General features: G+C 52.7%; 3 protein-coding genes across 5 annotated transcripts in view; all 3 read right to left on the bottom strand.

Annotated features, from left to right (window-relative positions):
- Positions 1-1,444, bottom strand: part of LOC142990311 (guanine nucleotide-binding protein G(o) subunit alpha-like) — a 6,857-nt gene extending 5,413 nt beyond the window's left edge. For all 3 annotated transcript variants that reach the window (XM_076140059.1, XM_076140058.1, XM_076140060.1), the window contains exons 1-2: positions 1,307-1,444; positions 893-935 (exon numbers count right to left, since the gene is read on the bottom strand). In XM_076140059.1, the coding sequence (XP_075996174.1) occupies positions 893-935; positions 1,307-1,424 (161 nt within the window). In that variant the 5' untranslated portion in view covers positions 1,425-1,444. The remainder of the gene's footprint in view (positions 1-892; positions 936-1,306) is intronic.
- Positions 1,445-2,683: 1,239 nt separating this feature from the next.
- Positions 2,684-6,527, bottom strand: tradd (tnfrsf1a-associated via death domain). Its single transcript, XM_076140064.1, has 5 exons — positions 6,454-6,527; positions 5,102-5,255; positions 4,628-4,908; positions 4,381-4,531; positions 2,684-3,906 (listed from the first exon to the last, which is right to left on the bottom strand). Exons 2-5 carry the CDS (start codon positions 5,250-5,252, stop codon positions 3,620-3,622), a joined length of 870 nt encoding a protein of 289 aa, XP_075996179.1. The 5' UTR covers positions 5,253-5,255; positions 6,454-6,527; the 3' UTR covers positions 2,684-3,619.
- Positions 6,528-8,761: 2,234 nt separating this feature from the next.
- On the bottom strand, positions 8,762-12,701 carry ogfod1 (2-oxoglutarate and iron-dependent oxygenase domain containing 1). The gene is made up of 13 exons (XM_076140062.1): positions 12,438-12,701; positions 11,719-11,864; positions 11,431-11,477; positions 10,874-10,974; positions 10,680-10,796; positions 10,521-10,612; positions 10,321-10,449; positions 10,126-10,239; positions 9,920-9,999; positions 9,516-9,781; positions 9,193-9,321; positions 9,022-9,080; positions 8,762-8,944 (listed from the first exon to the last, which is right to left on the bottom strand). The coding sequence occupies exons 1-13, from the start codon at positions 12,604-12,606 to the stop codon at positions 8,783-8,785; spliced, it is 1,611 nt and encodes a 536-aa protein (XP_075996177.1). The 5' UTR covers positions 12,607-12,701; the 3' UTR covers positions 8,762-8,782.
- Positions 12,702-12,835: the final 134 nt, after the last annotated feature.

The following is a 12,835-nucleotide window of genomic DNA, read 5'->3' on the forward strand; positions in this document are numbered from 1 at the left end:
CTTTATAGTCAGAGTACTCTCTGTGATATCGGGCACTTAAAGCCATTAAGATTAAAAGCAGAGGTATTCCTCTAATGGAGCCATAGTGACCTCATCGTAACACACACACACGCACACACACACATAAACCCTCCATTAACCCTCACATGCCGCTCAGACTCTAACGTATGGACCAGCTCAGGTTGACCTCTGACCCCTGCACTACATTCCTGTATAATTAGCCTCTGTGTCAAATATGATGTTGTATTTGAAATGTGCATTCATAAACAGGGAGCCTTCCTGTGTGATGATGTGAGCCCATCCTCTTCCTCTCTTCCTCTCTGAGACCAAACAGAGCCGAGTACAAACAAGCAGGAGAGACAAAGATGTTCTCATTCTAAATCACTGAAGGCAAAATTAAGATTCAGGTTGTCTGAGTGTGTGTGTGTGTGTGTGTGTGTGTGTGTGTATATATTATTTATACTTTGTATCCATTTTGTTTGTGTTGATCTGCTCATCGTTTGATTCCCGTTTCTCGGCTCGTTATGTAAGAATTCATTATTTAAATATTATGGTCTTGATTGTCTAAAAAAGATCTGATCCTGTGTGTGTGTGTGTGTGTGTGTGTGTGTGTGTTGGGCTCATAAATGGCTGCTACCGCAGATATCTGAGCGATGCTCAGAGCTAAAGGCTCCTGAGCATCGCTTTGTCCCTGCGGGCCTGTGAGGGTTAATCAGCGGGTTTCAGCACCGGGGGGGGAGGACAGCGCCCCGGAAGCCCCCCGCGGCCTCCTGCTGGTCTGCAGAAGGAGCGCGACACACCGGCGGCTCCTCTGGAAACATGGCGGCCGAGCCAGAGAGGCGCAATCTCAGGCCTGCACTCCGAGCTGCCGAGGCGGCTGCTGATTACTTACTTCATCTGTTTGACGATGGTGCTCTTACCGGACTCCCCTCCGCCTGTGAGGGAGGGAGAGAGGCAGAGTGAGAGGCAGAGTGGGAGAAAGGCAGAGGGAGAGAGAGGGAGAGAGAGAGAGAGAGAGAGAGCTTCAGCTCCGCGGGCAGCTGCTCCTCCTCCGCCCCATGGGAGCAGGAGGAGCTGCCCGCGGTGCTGAAGCTTCACATCAACATGGAGCCCGGAGCGACTCCTCTTTCTTATTACGAGCAGCTGATGGTTTCAAATCAAATCGTAAAGCTGCTCGTGTTACATTCTCCCATTACGTTACAATCAAACACATATCACACAACAACACGGTCTGAGCCGAGCCGAGCCGGGCCGCATCGGGCCGGGCCCGGGCCGCGCCGCGCCGGGCCAGCAGCCTCTCTCTTACCGAGCAGCAGCAGCTTGACGTCCTTGGCCGCCACCATCCCGTCCTCCTTCAGGTTCTTCTCGATGGCCTTGCTCCGGTCCAGAGCGGCGCGCTCCTCGGCGCTCAGCGTACATCCCATGTTTCCAGGCGAGTGAGCACAATAATCCCCGGTCCGCCCTGCTCCCTCTGCGGCTCAATCAGTGCGCTGGCTCCCGCTGCTCTCTCCTCTCCGGCGCGCTGGCTGCTACAGCATGAGGCCCGGGCTGAGGGCGAAACAGAGGCGGGATCCCGGAGCGTCTTTTCTCCCTGATTCTGTGCGCGTCTCTCCGGCTCTGTCCGTCTCTCAGAGGGGGATGGGGGGTGGGGTCGTCGTGCTCGAGCCTGCGCGGTCGGGGTTGTTGGGTGGGGGATCTCTCTCTCTCTCTTTCTCTCTCTCTCTCTCTCTCTCTCTCTCTCTCTCTCTCTCTTTCTCTCTCAGACTCTATAGGGCGGCTCTGAAGAAGAAGAAGATGATGATGATGAGGATGATGATGAAAACAGGAGCGAGCTTCTCGTCGTATGTTTCCTCTCAGGCGATTCGCGGCTGCGCGGTGCTCACATGCCGCAGACAGCCCGGTGACGTCACAGCGGCTTTAATCAGCTCCTATAAAGATTCTTCCATGAAAGCGCCGCTGAAAAGCCAAGTGCTGCTCTTCCTCCTCCTCTTCCTCCCCCTCCCCCCTCTCAGAGGAGGGTCAGGCTGAGAGCGTGTGACCCCACCCTGCACCTGCACCTCCACCTGCTCCTGCACCTCCAGGTCACACTCGTGTTTCCCTTCAACCAAAGTATTAAAAATATAAATATATAGTTTACATTTGTTATCTTTATTTATTATTTAATGATTTATAAATGTATTTCATTTTATTATCCTTGGGGTGTTTTTATAACTTTGTCTTTACTTCTTATTCTATTGTATTTAATATTTATTCTGTTCTTCATAGAACTGATGGGTATGGTTTTTAATATATTATTGATTATGACTCTGGTGTCTGCTGTGTGTGTGTGTGTGTGTGTGTGTGTGTGTCAGAGGGGATTGTGGACACACTGTATCGCAGTAGTAAGTGGTGGTGTGTGTGTGTGTGTGTGTGTGTGTGTGTGTGTGTGGTAAAGCTTCTAATCCACATCACATCTGGATGGTGTGTGTGTGTGTGTGTGTGTGTGTGTGTGTGTGTGTGTGTGTGTGTGTGTGTGTGTGTGTGTGTGTGTGTGTGTGTGTGGTGGGGGTTGGTGCTGATGCTCGACTTGCAGCCTGGTCGGCTTCTGCTCTGCTGCCGGATGAGATAAACAAGGTCCTGACCCCCGTAGCTCCGCCTTCTCATCAGTGATCAGGTGAGAAGATCAACCAGACTCGACACAAAATGATGTTTTCAGTTTTAATGACACAAATGCATCAAACACAGAGAGACAGGTTCTGTAGGTCCACTCACACCACAGACAGGTTCTGTAGGTCCACTCACACCACAGACAGGTTCTGTAGGTCCACTCACACCACAGACAGGTTCTGTAGGTCCACTCACACAGAGACAGTCTGCACCTTCACATTTGAGCTGTTTGTTCCTCTTTGTACCCTTATGGATCCATGTTCAGGGTCAAAGGTCATAGGATAGAGATCCATAGAGAGGGTTCAGGGTCAAAGGTCAGAGGTGAACATATCAGTCTGTAACTGAGCTTCTGTCTTCATGTAGAGGAGCTGTAGAGGCTCCAACATGTGATCATGGATCCCTCAGGGTCCATCAGAGACCTACAGACCTGAAGAGGAGAAGAAGAACACACACACACACACACACACACACACACACACACACACACACACACACACACACACACACACACACACACACACACACACACACACACACACACACACACACACACACACACACACACACACACACACACACACACACACACACACAGGAATGCTTTGATCAGGTTGACAGATGGAGTGTGTAGGTCACCAGTGGAAAACCTAAAGAAGAGACGCTGAGAACAAAGATGAGATCTCTGAGAATAAAGCTTCAATTTGACTAAACACCAGATTATGATCAGCATGAGGCCGTCAGAGGGAGCTGAGGGAGCTGAGGGAGCTGAGGGAGGTGATGAAGGTGATGAAGGTGATGGGGCTTTATTCTGGCGTCCTTGTGACCTTGTCCTCCTGGATCAGAGGCCGTCACACTCCGCCGCAGACACAGAGACACACGGGAAACAAAAGCAGGCGAGACAAAGTCAACACGTAGTGTGGAGGAGGACGGTCCTCCTCCTCCTCCTCCTCCTCCTCCTCCTCCTCCCGTCCTCTCAGGGCTCCAGGATGCTCTCTGCCAGGCTGGTGAGCCTGCAGTCCTCCAGCGCTCGCAGCAGCCGGCTCAGCTTGGCGGCCCGGCCCTCGGCCTGGACGAAGCGGCTGAGCAGCTGGTAGGCCTGCTCGTACAGACCTTCTCTCTCGTACTCGTAGGCCAGGTTGTCGATGGCCGGACCTTTGAGGGCCCGGCAGGTCTTTCCCAAGGCTCTGCCCACGTGCTTCCACTGCCGGCCCACGCCGTTAGAAAAGCTCTGGACGTCCGCCGCCGTCAGCATTCGGTCCTCTGACGGGCCGGAGGAGATAGGAAACAGGAAACAGGAAACAGAGTGAGGAAACTTTCACCAGGATAGCCTTCACACCTTCAGCTTTAAGGACAACCATCAGCTGTCCTGCTGTCACTAGATGTCAGAGTAGAGGTTGTGATGTAAACTTGTTGTGTCTCATGTTGAATGCGGTGACTGAGAGCTGCAGGCAGCCTGGGAGCCGGCGCTCAGGGAGCTGAACTCCCTCCTGCTCCCATCAGGGAATCTTAATTAACAAACCGAGCCAGAATCCAGGGATGGAAACCTGCAGACACATTTAATTACTCCACTGTGTTTAACCTCCAGCATACTGGAGGAGGGAGCTGATCTGAGTGGGAATGAGGCTGCAGCTGATTGATGATTGAGCTGCAGCGTGTCACAGCTCAGACGTGGAAGCGTCGCTCTTTAGGACCAAGCGAGGAAGGAGGAGAGGAGAGTTTGGGCCCGAAACTCACCGAACACTTGGTTCTGGAACTTGAAGCAGTTGCTGGGCACAGGCTCCTCCTCTTCCTGTGTGCGGGCTGAGGGGTGTGTGTCGTGGCAGAGCGCCTGGTTCTGCAGCTGCTGCTCCAGGTGATCGATCTCTTCGTCGCGCAGACGCTCCGGCTGGACAGGAAACCATGACAACCGTCACGTCAACACAACCATACCTCTGCCGAGGCCAACTCAGGAGCTGAAGTGCAGCGTGAACACGGCCGGTACCTGTGAGAGGTGGATGTGCTGCAGGCAGAGGTCCAGGTGGTCCAGGCACAGGTCCAGGACGTGCGTGCCGGCCTTGAGCTGCATCTCCACGGCGAGCTCGTGAGGAAGAGTCAGCAGCCTGCAGGCGTGCTGGGCGAAGGACTGACGCAGCGCCCCGGAGCCGTAGCTCTCCAGGAACTGCTGACACGACGCCACGTCCACAAACTTCACCTCCACCGCCAGCAGGGGGTCGGCGTCGTGAACCTTCAGGATCTCATGACCGCCCAGACCTCCTGCTGAGTCTGAGCCCAGGAGACAAACATCAACAAACATCTACACAACACCTGAGAGAGAGAGACACACACACACACGCACACACGCACACACACACACACACACACACACACACACACACACACACACACACACACACACACACACACACACACACACACACACACACACACACACACACCTGGCGGGAGAGGAACTCACCTATAAGTGTCAGCTTGATGACTTTGAAGACGATGAACTTCCCCTGCTGCTCTTTGTAGAGCGACAGCAGGTCGACAGAGGGGCTGAGGGACTGCAGGAACAGAACCACGCAGCCCGTCCACGGCCCGTCCTCCATTGTTTTGTCCGCCATTCTCTGAACACAACGTGAGACAGTAGAGGGGAAGAGAGCCGAGGTCACAGGTTAGACGACATCATCATCATCATCATCATCATGGGTCAGGAGCAGCCCAGTGACTCAATGCAACCTGTTCCCCGTATGTCCTGGGGGGCCTTCACAGATCAGATGTTGTGGTTCTGTTTGTGTTCAGACTCAAACCTGATCTGTTGCTTGGTGATGTGAATCCATCATGGATCAAAGTCTGCTGTAGCCTTTTAACCCCGACCTGCCTGCCTCTGAAGCCTCATTACATAAAAACAGGTTTAATCTGCCCGCCGCTCTGTGGCCGCTCTGCCTGGAGGAAAGAGCATCATTCCAGCTGGATTAGATGCATGTCCTCATATCTCACTAATACACGGCGGCGGGCGGCGGCGGGGCTGCGGGCCCGAGGGAGCGGAGCTGCTGCCTAACTACCAGCAGAGCCCTGAGGCCCTCGCTGCTCAGATTAGTTCACCAGATGTACGAGGATTAAGCCATCATCTGAGCTTAAAATACATCATTCTGCTTCTGCTGCCAACAGGCAAACTGAGCCTGACTGAGTCTCTCTGCTCTGACAGACAGCAGGCTACCTCAAATAACCACCGTGTCAAAAAGACAAGCACTCCAGAACCACCAGAACCACCAGGCCCACCAGAACCACCTACACTCTGATACCTCATCTGCACTGTGATTGAGGTGAGCAGTCAGCTGAGCACATGAGCTGATGCATGATGGGAGTACAGGGAGTGCACGGGGCTGATGTGTCTCACAGGAAGCCGCTCGGCCTGTCACGTCACAGTCTCTCCTGACCACCACACGTCTGAACAGGTGGTTGCCAAGCGACACGGTAGTTCAGGTAGGAAAGTTGTTTTTGTTCTTTCTTTTCTTCTTTGGTCGCTAAATCGGACGCAGCTGCGGAAGGCGTGAGTGTGTCCGCGCGTGCACAGTCCCCGAGCAACATGACCCAGTTCCCTGCTGACCCGGGACCGCGACCGGGACCGGCCCGCTCCCCATGCGGGTTCGGAGCCGTAAACTGTGCGCAGTGCGGGCTCACGTACAGGAGAAACAACTGCCGTGAAACTTCGGCGGCGGTGCCATAGTCAGTGCGGGTTTACGGCGGAAGGACGTGGTTCCTACGGCAACGTCGCTTTGTTTGATTTAAAAGCGATGAATAAGAAACGCAACGCAAACTTACCTTAAAACTTTCTTATATTGTTCGGTGGCGTTTCCTGCTCTGGGGCCACGCCCACTGACATAGACACAGCGTCCTGGCATCCCATTGGCTGACCGCAAACCGAGGAGCGCTCTGATTGGCTGGAGTCAAAGGGCCGCCCGAAAGGGGAACCAAAGCGGAAGGAAGTGATTTTTTTTTTTAATCACGTCAAACGACAAACAGCGAGTGAACGTTTTGGTTTATGTCCCAATCACGTGACGCTTTATCTTCTTTATCGAACACAGTGAATGAGGAACGAATGAAACTCAAATCAATCATGAGACATAAAGGAAGCGAGTGAACGCGGCGGACTGCGACCTTTGACCTCAACGAAACGGACATTTACAGTTTAGACTCAGTCAGGATCTGAGCCAAAACATGAAGTTATGTCGATAGATATTTAAAAACGAATCAGTCTGGGAGCAGCAAAGAGAACAAATGAGCTTATATTCTGTTTAATGATCTGTAATTATGAAGAAGGTTTGGACCTTAACACAAAGACGGCCCGCCTTAGGACACTGCAGCATTTTCTAAGAGGATATCGTGTCTAATAACGCCAACTTCAGAATAATAATAATAATAATAATAATAATAATAATAACAATAATTATAGTCTCCTGCTTTGGACTTATTATGAAACAGATGAACCCAGAACTCCACAATGAAACACCAAGGTCAGGTTGAGACGCTGTCCTCTACAGTCTTGTCCTCTAAGGTCCTGTCCTCTACAGTCCTGTCCTCTACAGTCTTGTCCTCTACGGTCCTGTCCTCTACGGTCCTGTCCTCTAAGGTCCTGTCCTCTACAGTCTTGTCCTCTACGGTCCTGTCCTCTAAGGTCCTGTCCTCTACAGTCCTGTCCTCTACGGTCCTGTCCTCTACAGTCTTGTCCTCTACAGTCCTGTCCTCTAAGGTCCTGTCCTCTACAGTCTTGTCCTCTACAGTCTTGTCCTCTACGGTCCTGTCCTCTAAGGTCCTGTCCTCTACAGTCTTGTCCTCTACGGTCCTGTCCTCTAAGGTCCTGTCCTCTACGGTCCTGTCCTCTAAGGTCCTGTCCTCTACGGTCTTGTCCTCTACGGTCTTGTCCTCTACGGTCCTGTCCTCCAAGGTCCTGTCCTCTTAGGTCCTGTCCTCTAAGGTCCTGTCCTCTACAGTCTTGTCCTCTACGGTCCTGTCCTCTTAGGTCCTGTCCTCTAAGGTCCTGTCCTCTAAGGTCCTGTCCTCTACGGTCTTGTCCTCTACGGTCTTGTCCTCTACGGTCCTGTCCTCTACGGTCCTGTCCTCTTAGGTCCTGTCCTCTAAGGTCCTGTCCTCTAAGGTCCTGTCCTCTACGGTCTTGTCCTCTACGGTCTTGTCCTCTACGGTCCTGTCCTCTAAGGTCCTGTCCTCCAAGGTCCTGTCCTCTAAGGTCCTGTCCTCTACAGTCTTGTCCTCTACGGTCCTGTCCTCTTAGGTCCTGTCCTCTAAGGTCCTGTCCTCTACGGTCTTGTCCTCTACGGTCTTGTCCTCTACGGTCCTGTCCTCTACGGTCCTGTCCTCTTAGGTCCTGTCCTCTAAGGTCCTGTCCTCTAAGGTCCTGTCCTCTACGGTCTTGTCCTCTACGGTCTTGTCCTCTACGGTCCTGTCCTCTAAGGTCCTGTCCTCCAAGGTCCTGTCCTCTAAGGTCCTGTCCTCTACAGTCTTGTCCTCTACGGTCCTGTCCTCTTAGGTCCTGTCCTCTAAGGTCCTGTCCTCTACGGTCTTGTCCTCTACGGTCTTGTCCTCTACGGTCCTGTCCTCTACGGTCCTGTCCTCTTAGGTCCTGTCCTCTAAGGTCCTGTCCTCTAAGGTCCTGTCCTCTACGGTCTTGTCCTCTACGGTCTTGTCCTCTACGGTCCTGTCCTCTAAGGTCCTGTCCTCCAAGGTCCTGTCCTCTAAGGTCCTGTCCTCTACAGTCTTGTCCTAACTTATCACTCTTCTACTCTAGCTCTAGTTCTGCTCTTAGCTGTTGGTTTAGGAAGGAAATGCACTTAGGATTTCTTGTGACCTGAAGTTCTTTTATCTACCTTTGTTGAACGCACTTATTGTAAGTCACTTTGGATAAAAGCGTCTGCTAAATGACCCTAAAGTAATGTAATGTAATGTAATGTCCTCTCAGCCCTGTCCTCTACGGTCCTGTCCTCTAAGGTCCTGTCCTCTAAGGTCCTGTCCTCTAAGGTCCTGTCCTCTAAGGTCCTGTCCTCTAAGGTCCTGTCCCCTAAGGCCCTGTCCTCTACAGTCTTGTGGGTAATGCCATATAGAGGTCCAGACAACATTGCAGATAGAAACAGGAGTTTTATTCATAGTAAACAAAAGAGAAGTCATAAAACCTTCTGCCTGTTGCCATGGCAGCAGACCGTGAGGAGCTTCTGTCATTGACGTGTTTGACAAATTTGAGGGTTTCTTTGTCTCTGTAGACCAAAGCCAGAGAGTTGTCCTCTGGATACACGGTGAGGAGCTGTGAAGAAGACAAAGCCATGACATCATCACTGAGCTCTTCCTCACACCTGCACAGGTGTCACGTGTGCTGCTCACCTCCTCATCCTCTTCATTAGCAACGTAACACGTGAAGCCCCCGAACTCTGACTGCCAGTCTGGAGAAGAACCAAGAGTTTAGCAAGTGTGTGTGTGTGTGTGTGTATGTGTGTGTGTGTGTGTATGTGTGTGTGTGTGTGTGTGTGTGTGTGTGCATGTGTGCAGACTTACCTGTGCAGCCCAAAGGTAACATGAGGTCCAGAGCGTACTCGGCCCGCACCGCCTCGGCGTCGTGCAGCAGCGTGTAATCACCGTGAGACCAGCGCCGCAGCTCCCCGTGACACTGAGGCGTGCTCAGCTCTGAGAAGAACGCAGAGGTCAGTGTGTGTGTGTGTGTGTGTGTGTGTGTGTGTGTGTGTGTGTGTGTGTGTGTGTGTGTGTGTGTGTGTGTGTGTGTGTGTGTGTGTGTGTGTGTGTGTGTGTGTGTGTGTGTGTGTGTGTGTGTGTGTGTGTGTGTGTGTGTGTGTGTGTGTGTGTGTGTGTCTCTCTCTCACCTCTGTCTTTGCTGTGATCAGCTGATGGTGGACTGGCTGAAGACCGGGAGCCTTCTCCTCCTGGTACATCCTCTGTGTTCTTCTGTGTCTCTTCATCTTTGCCTCCCTCTTCCTCCTCCTCCTCCTCGTCGTCAGCAGGGCAGAGGTAGTGCAGGCGGAGGCCCGTGAAGTTGGAGAGGAGCAGGAAGAAAGCTTCTGAGCGCAGCAGCTCCCAGCATGCACTCACACACTGAGGCAGGCCGTCCAGTGAGGCCACCTGGTAGCTCCTGAACGCACCACGAAGCAGGAGAGGAAGAGCAGAGCTTTTCTTCAGTCAGAAATTAAAGCTAAGCCGAGAGTGAAATGAAATGTAATGTACTTTTGACACTCCTCTTTCTCTACCTGAGTACCTGAGTCTTCCTCACCTCTTATTGGCCGGGCCTCTGCTCCTCCACTGCATCTGAGCCGATCTCAGAGCTTCACTCACCTCCGCAAACTTCTCCTCCTGAGGGCGAACACGCCGTCAGACACACAGAGAGGACGGACGCACGTCACACACTGCGACAAACGCAACTGAAGTATCCAGGGAGGATACCTGGAGGAAGACGTCTGATGAAGGAACATTTGTTACCTTGATGAAATCTTTGAGCTGAATCTCCGAGCTGTCCTCGAACTCCTGCTGGATCTGCTCCTGGTAGGAGACGTCCAGGTAGATGGGGTTGACCCACTCCAGCAGCAGCGTCTCCTGGGACCGCCGCACAGCACAAACACATCAGCAACACACACACACACACACACACACACACACACACACACACACACTCACGTCTCTGGGCAGGTGGGGGCTCCTGGGTTGGGGGGGCTCTACGTGTCGAGGGGGGCGCTCCAGACCCGGCCCGTGGAACCAGCCGCTCAGAGACAGACGACATTTGTCCTGTGAGAAGACCTCTGACACCTGAAGGCACCACATGAGCTCCGTCAGCTTCAGAGTCACGTCTGAGCGGTGCAGATGAGAGCGAGTCTTACCTGGTGGAAGGAGACGGGGGACACTTCAAACAGGACCAGCGTGTTCCGTGTGGGGACCAGAGACTTCACCACGCTCTGAGGCTGGAGGAGACCTGATGATGAGGGGGAAGGTTACTCCAGAGGTCAGGAGGAGATGGATGTGTGGGGGACAGGACTCACTGTCTGTGGAGTAAAGATCCAGAGTTCCTCCGTCGCTGCTCAGCCAGGGAGGGACCAGGTAGAGGATGAAGGCCACTCGTCTTCCCTCCAACTCGTCATCGTGGCACAAGAGAACATCTAGGGAGAGGAGAGCCACATGAAGCTGGACGCTGCCTCCTTCAGCCCACAGCTGAGCTCTGGGTCTCTGAGCTCACCTGTGTATTCATACTTGGCACAGGAGACGTCCACAGTGGGCTCCAGCTGGACCCCCAACACGCCCTGCAGCCACACACGGAAGCGTCCAAACAGAGCCGTCCTGGAGTCAGACACACACACACACACACACACACACACACACACACACACACACACACAGGCCTCAGTGATCCTGCAGGAGCTCAGGACTTCAGTCTGTCTCTGTTTGTCCATGAGCACAGATTAGAATCACTACACTGATCTATGAGGTCACCACTGTCATCTCTGGCTCCACCTGCTGGGACACACCAGTACAGCGAACATGTCTGTGTCTCCATGGTAACCTCAGCAGGGCAGCCATGTTCTGTTACCATGACACACTGTGAGGCCTTCATCCTCTCATGTCTAAATATAAGGTGTTACTTTAAAGGTGAACAGTCGGACATTAATGTTTGACTTTAACAATAAGATCAATACGTATGATTGGCATGGATCCATCAGATTAGGTTCTGAGCAGATGAGGGTGTTCAGTTCTGACAGATCTGCTCTGTCTCTGAGCTCAGTGTCGTGTTCCTACCTCAGGCCGGCGATGTGCGGCTCCGTCCTCTTCCTCAGGTCCTCTGACTGTGAGGGGACACAACACAGAAACACTCAGTGTGATCAAAGTGCTGTCTGATCTGTGGAGCAGCTGGGACGCTCAGCAGATCAAAGCCCGCTCGCTCTGCCTCAGCGCCGCACTGGGAGTTACTAAACTGTTCATCGTGTTAGGATCAGATCAGGTTTCAAAGGACCCGGATTCTGTCAGCAGACCAGGCGGTCCTGAGACGGGACAGAGGCCCAGCTGGTTGCCTGGTTACCTGGTTACCTGTTTGAACTTGTACAGATCGTTGGACTTCTCGTGGAAGTTGAGCTCCAGCAGCTCTCTCTGCAGGTTCTCCACAAAGCTGGGGCTCTGGAGGAAGTCATGGATGATGCAGTGAGGAAACGGTGTGCAGTCCAACTCCAGGGTCCCTGCACAACAACAAGGCCCACAAAGGGACCATCAGAACCATCAGAACCCACCACACGTGCTGGAGGGTTCATGTTAGGGGGTAAGTGTGTGTGTGTGTGTGTGTGCGTGTGTGTGTGCAGACTTACCTGTGCAGCCCAAAGGTAACATGAGGTCCAGAGCGAGTGTGTGTGTGTGTGTGTGTGTGTGTGTGGTTGAGAACACATTGAGGCCTTCAGACTCTTAGGACTTCTGACTTTGATTTGTAACTCAGGACCTGAGACCTGAGACTCGTGGACATCATTCATTCGTGTCACCCGACTTGACAATCTAAGTAGACGCATGAAACCACTAACTGGTCTTGAGATCCATCCTGCTCCACTTATAAACCTGTGTGTTGATATAAACAAACATAAACATCATGATGACTTGTTAAGACCACTTGGGAGGTGGTTCGAGTCACCATGGTTACTGAGCTGACACTGACTTGTGACTTGAGCCACGTCCTGTATGTTGATGAGGTCAAGTCTGTAGTTAAAGGGTGGATTAAGCCGTGTGACGTCACGGAGGTCAAAGGTCGGGGCGTGTGGACTAACCGTGGGCGCAGCGGCTCCTCCGGCTCCACGCCTCCCTCACGCTGCTCTGCGCCTGCGCGTCATCGAGCACCGAGCACAGCTCCGCCGCCTCTTCATCGCTCTTCTTCGTAGTCTTCTTCTTCTTCGTGTTTGTGTCGCTGCGCTCGTGCTTTGCTCGTTTGGAGCTCATCGTGGGAAGTGTGCGCGCGTGTCGCTGCGAGATGACGTCAGTGAATAGAGCCGCTGGTGGATTGCTGACTGCGTTATGTTTTCCCACCCAAGATGCGACAGCAGCTGCTTGATAGGTCGACCGCTGTCACGTGACGCCGTGGCGCAGTGCAGGACGTCAGATCAAACATTCAGTTTGTTCAAAGCTACAACTATAATATATATGTATTTATTAATGTGTATATATATAT

The sequence above is a fragment of the Genypterus blacodes genome, unplaced genomic scaffold (assembly GCF_046128005.1).
Source record: "Genypterus blacodes isolate CSIRO-AG114 ecotype Tasmania unplaced genomic scaffold, CSIRO-AGI_Gbla_v1 ptg000504l_1, whole genome shotgun sequence".
Classification (NCBI taxonomy): Eukaryota; Metazoa; Chordata; class Actinopteri; order Ophidiiformes; family Ophidiidae; genus Genypterus; species Genypterus blacodes.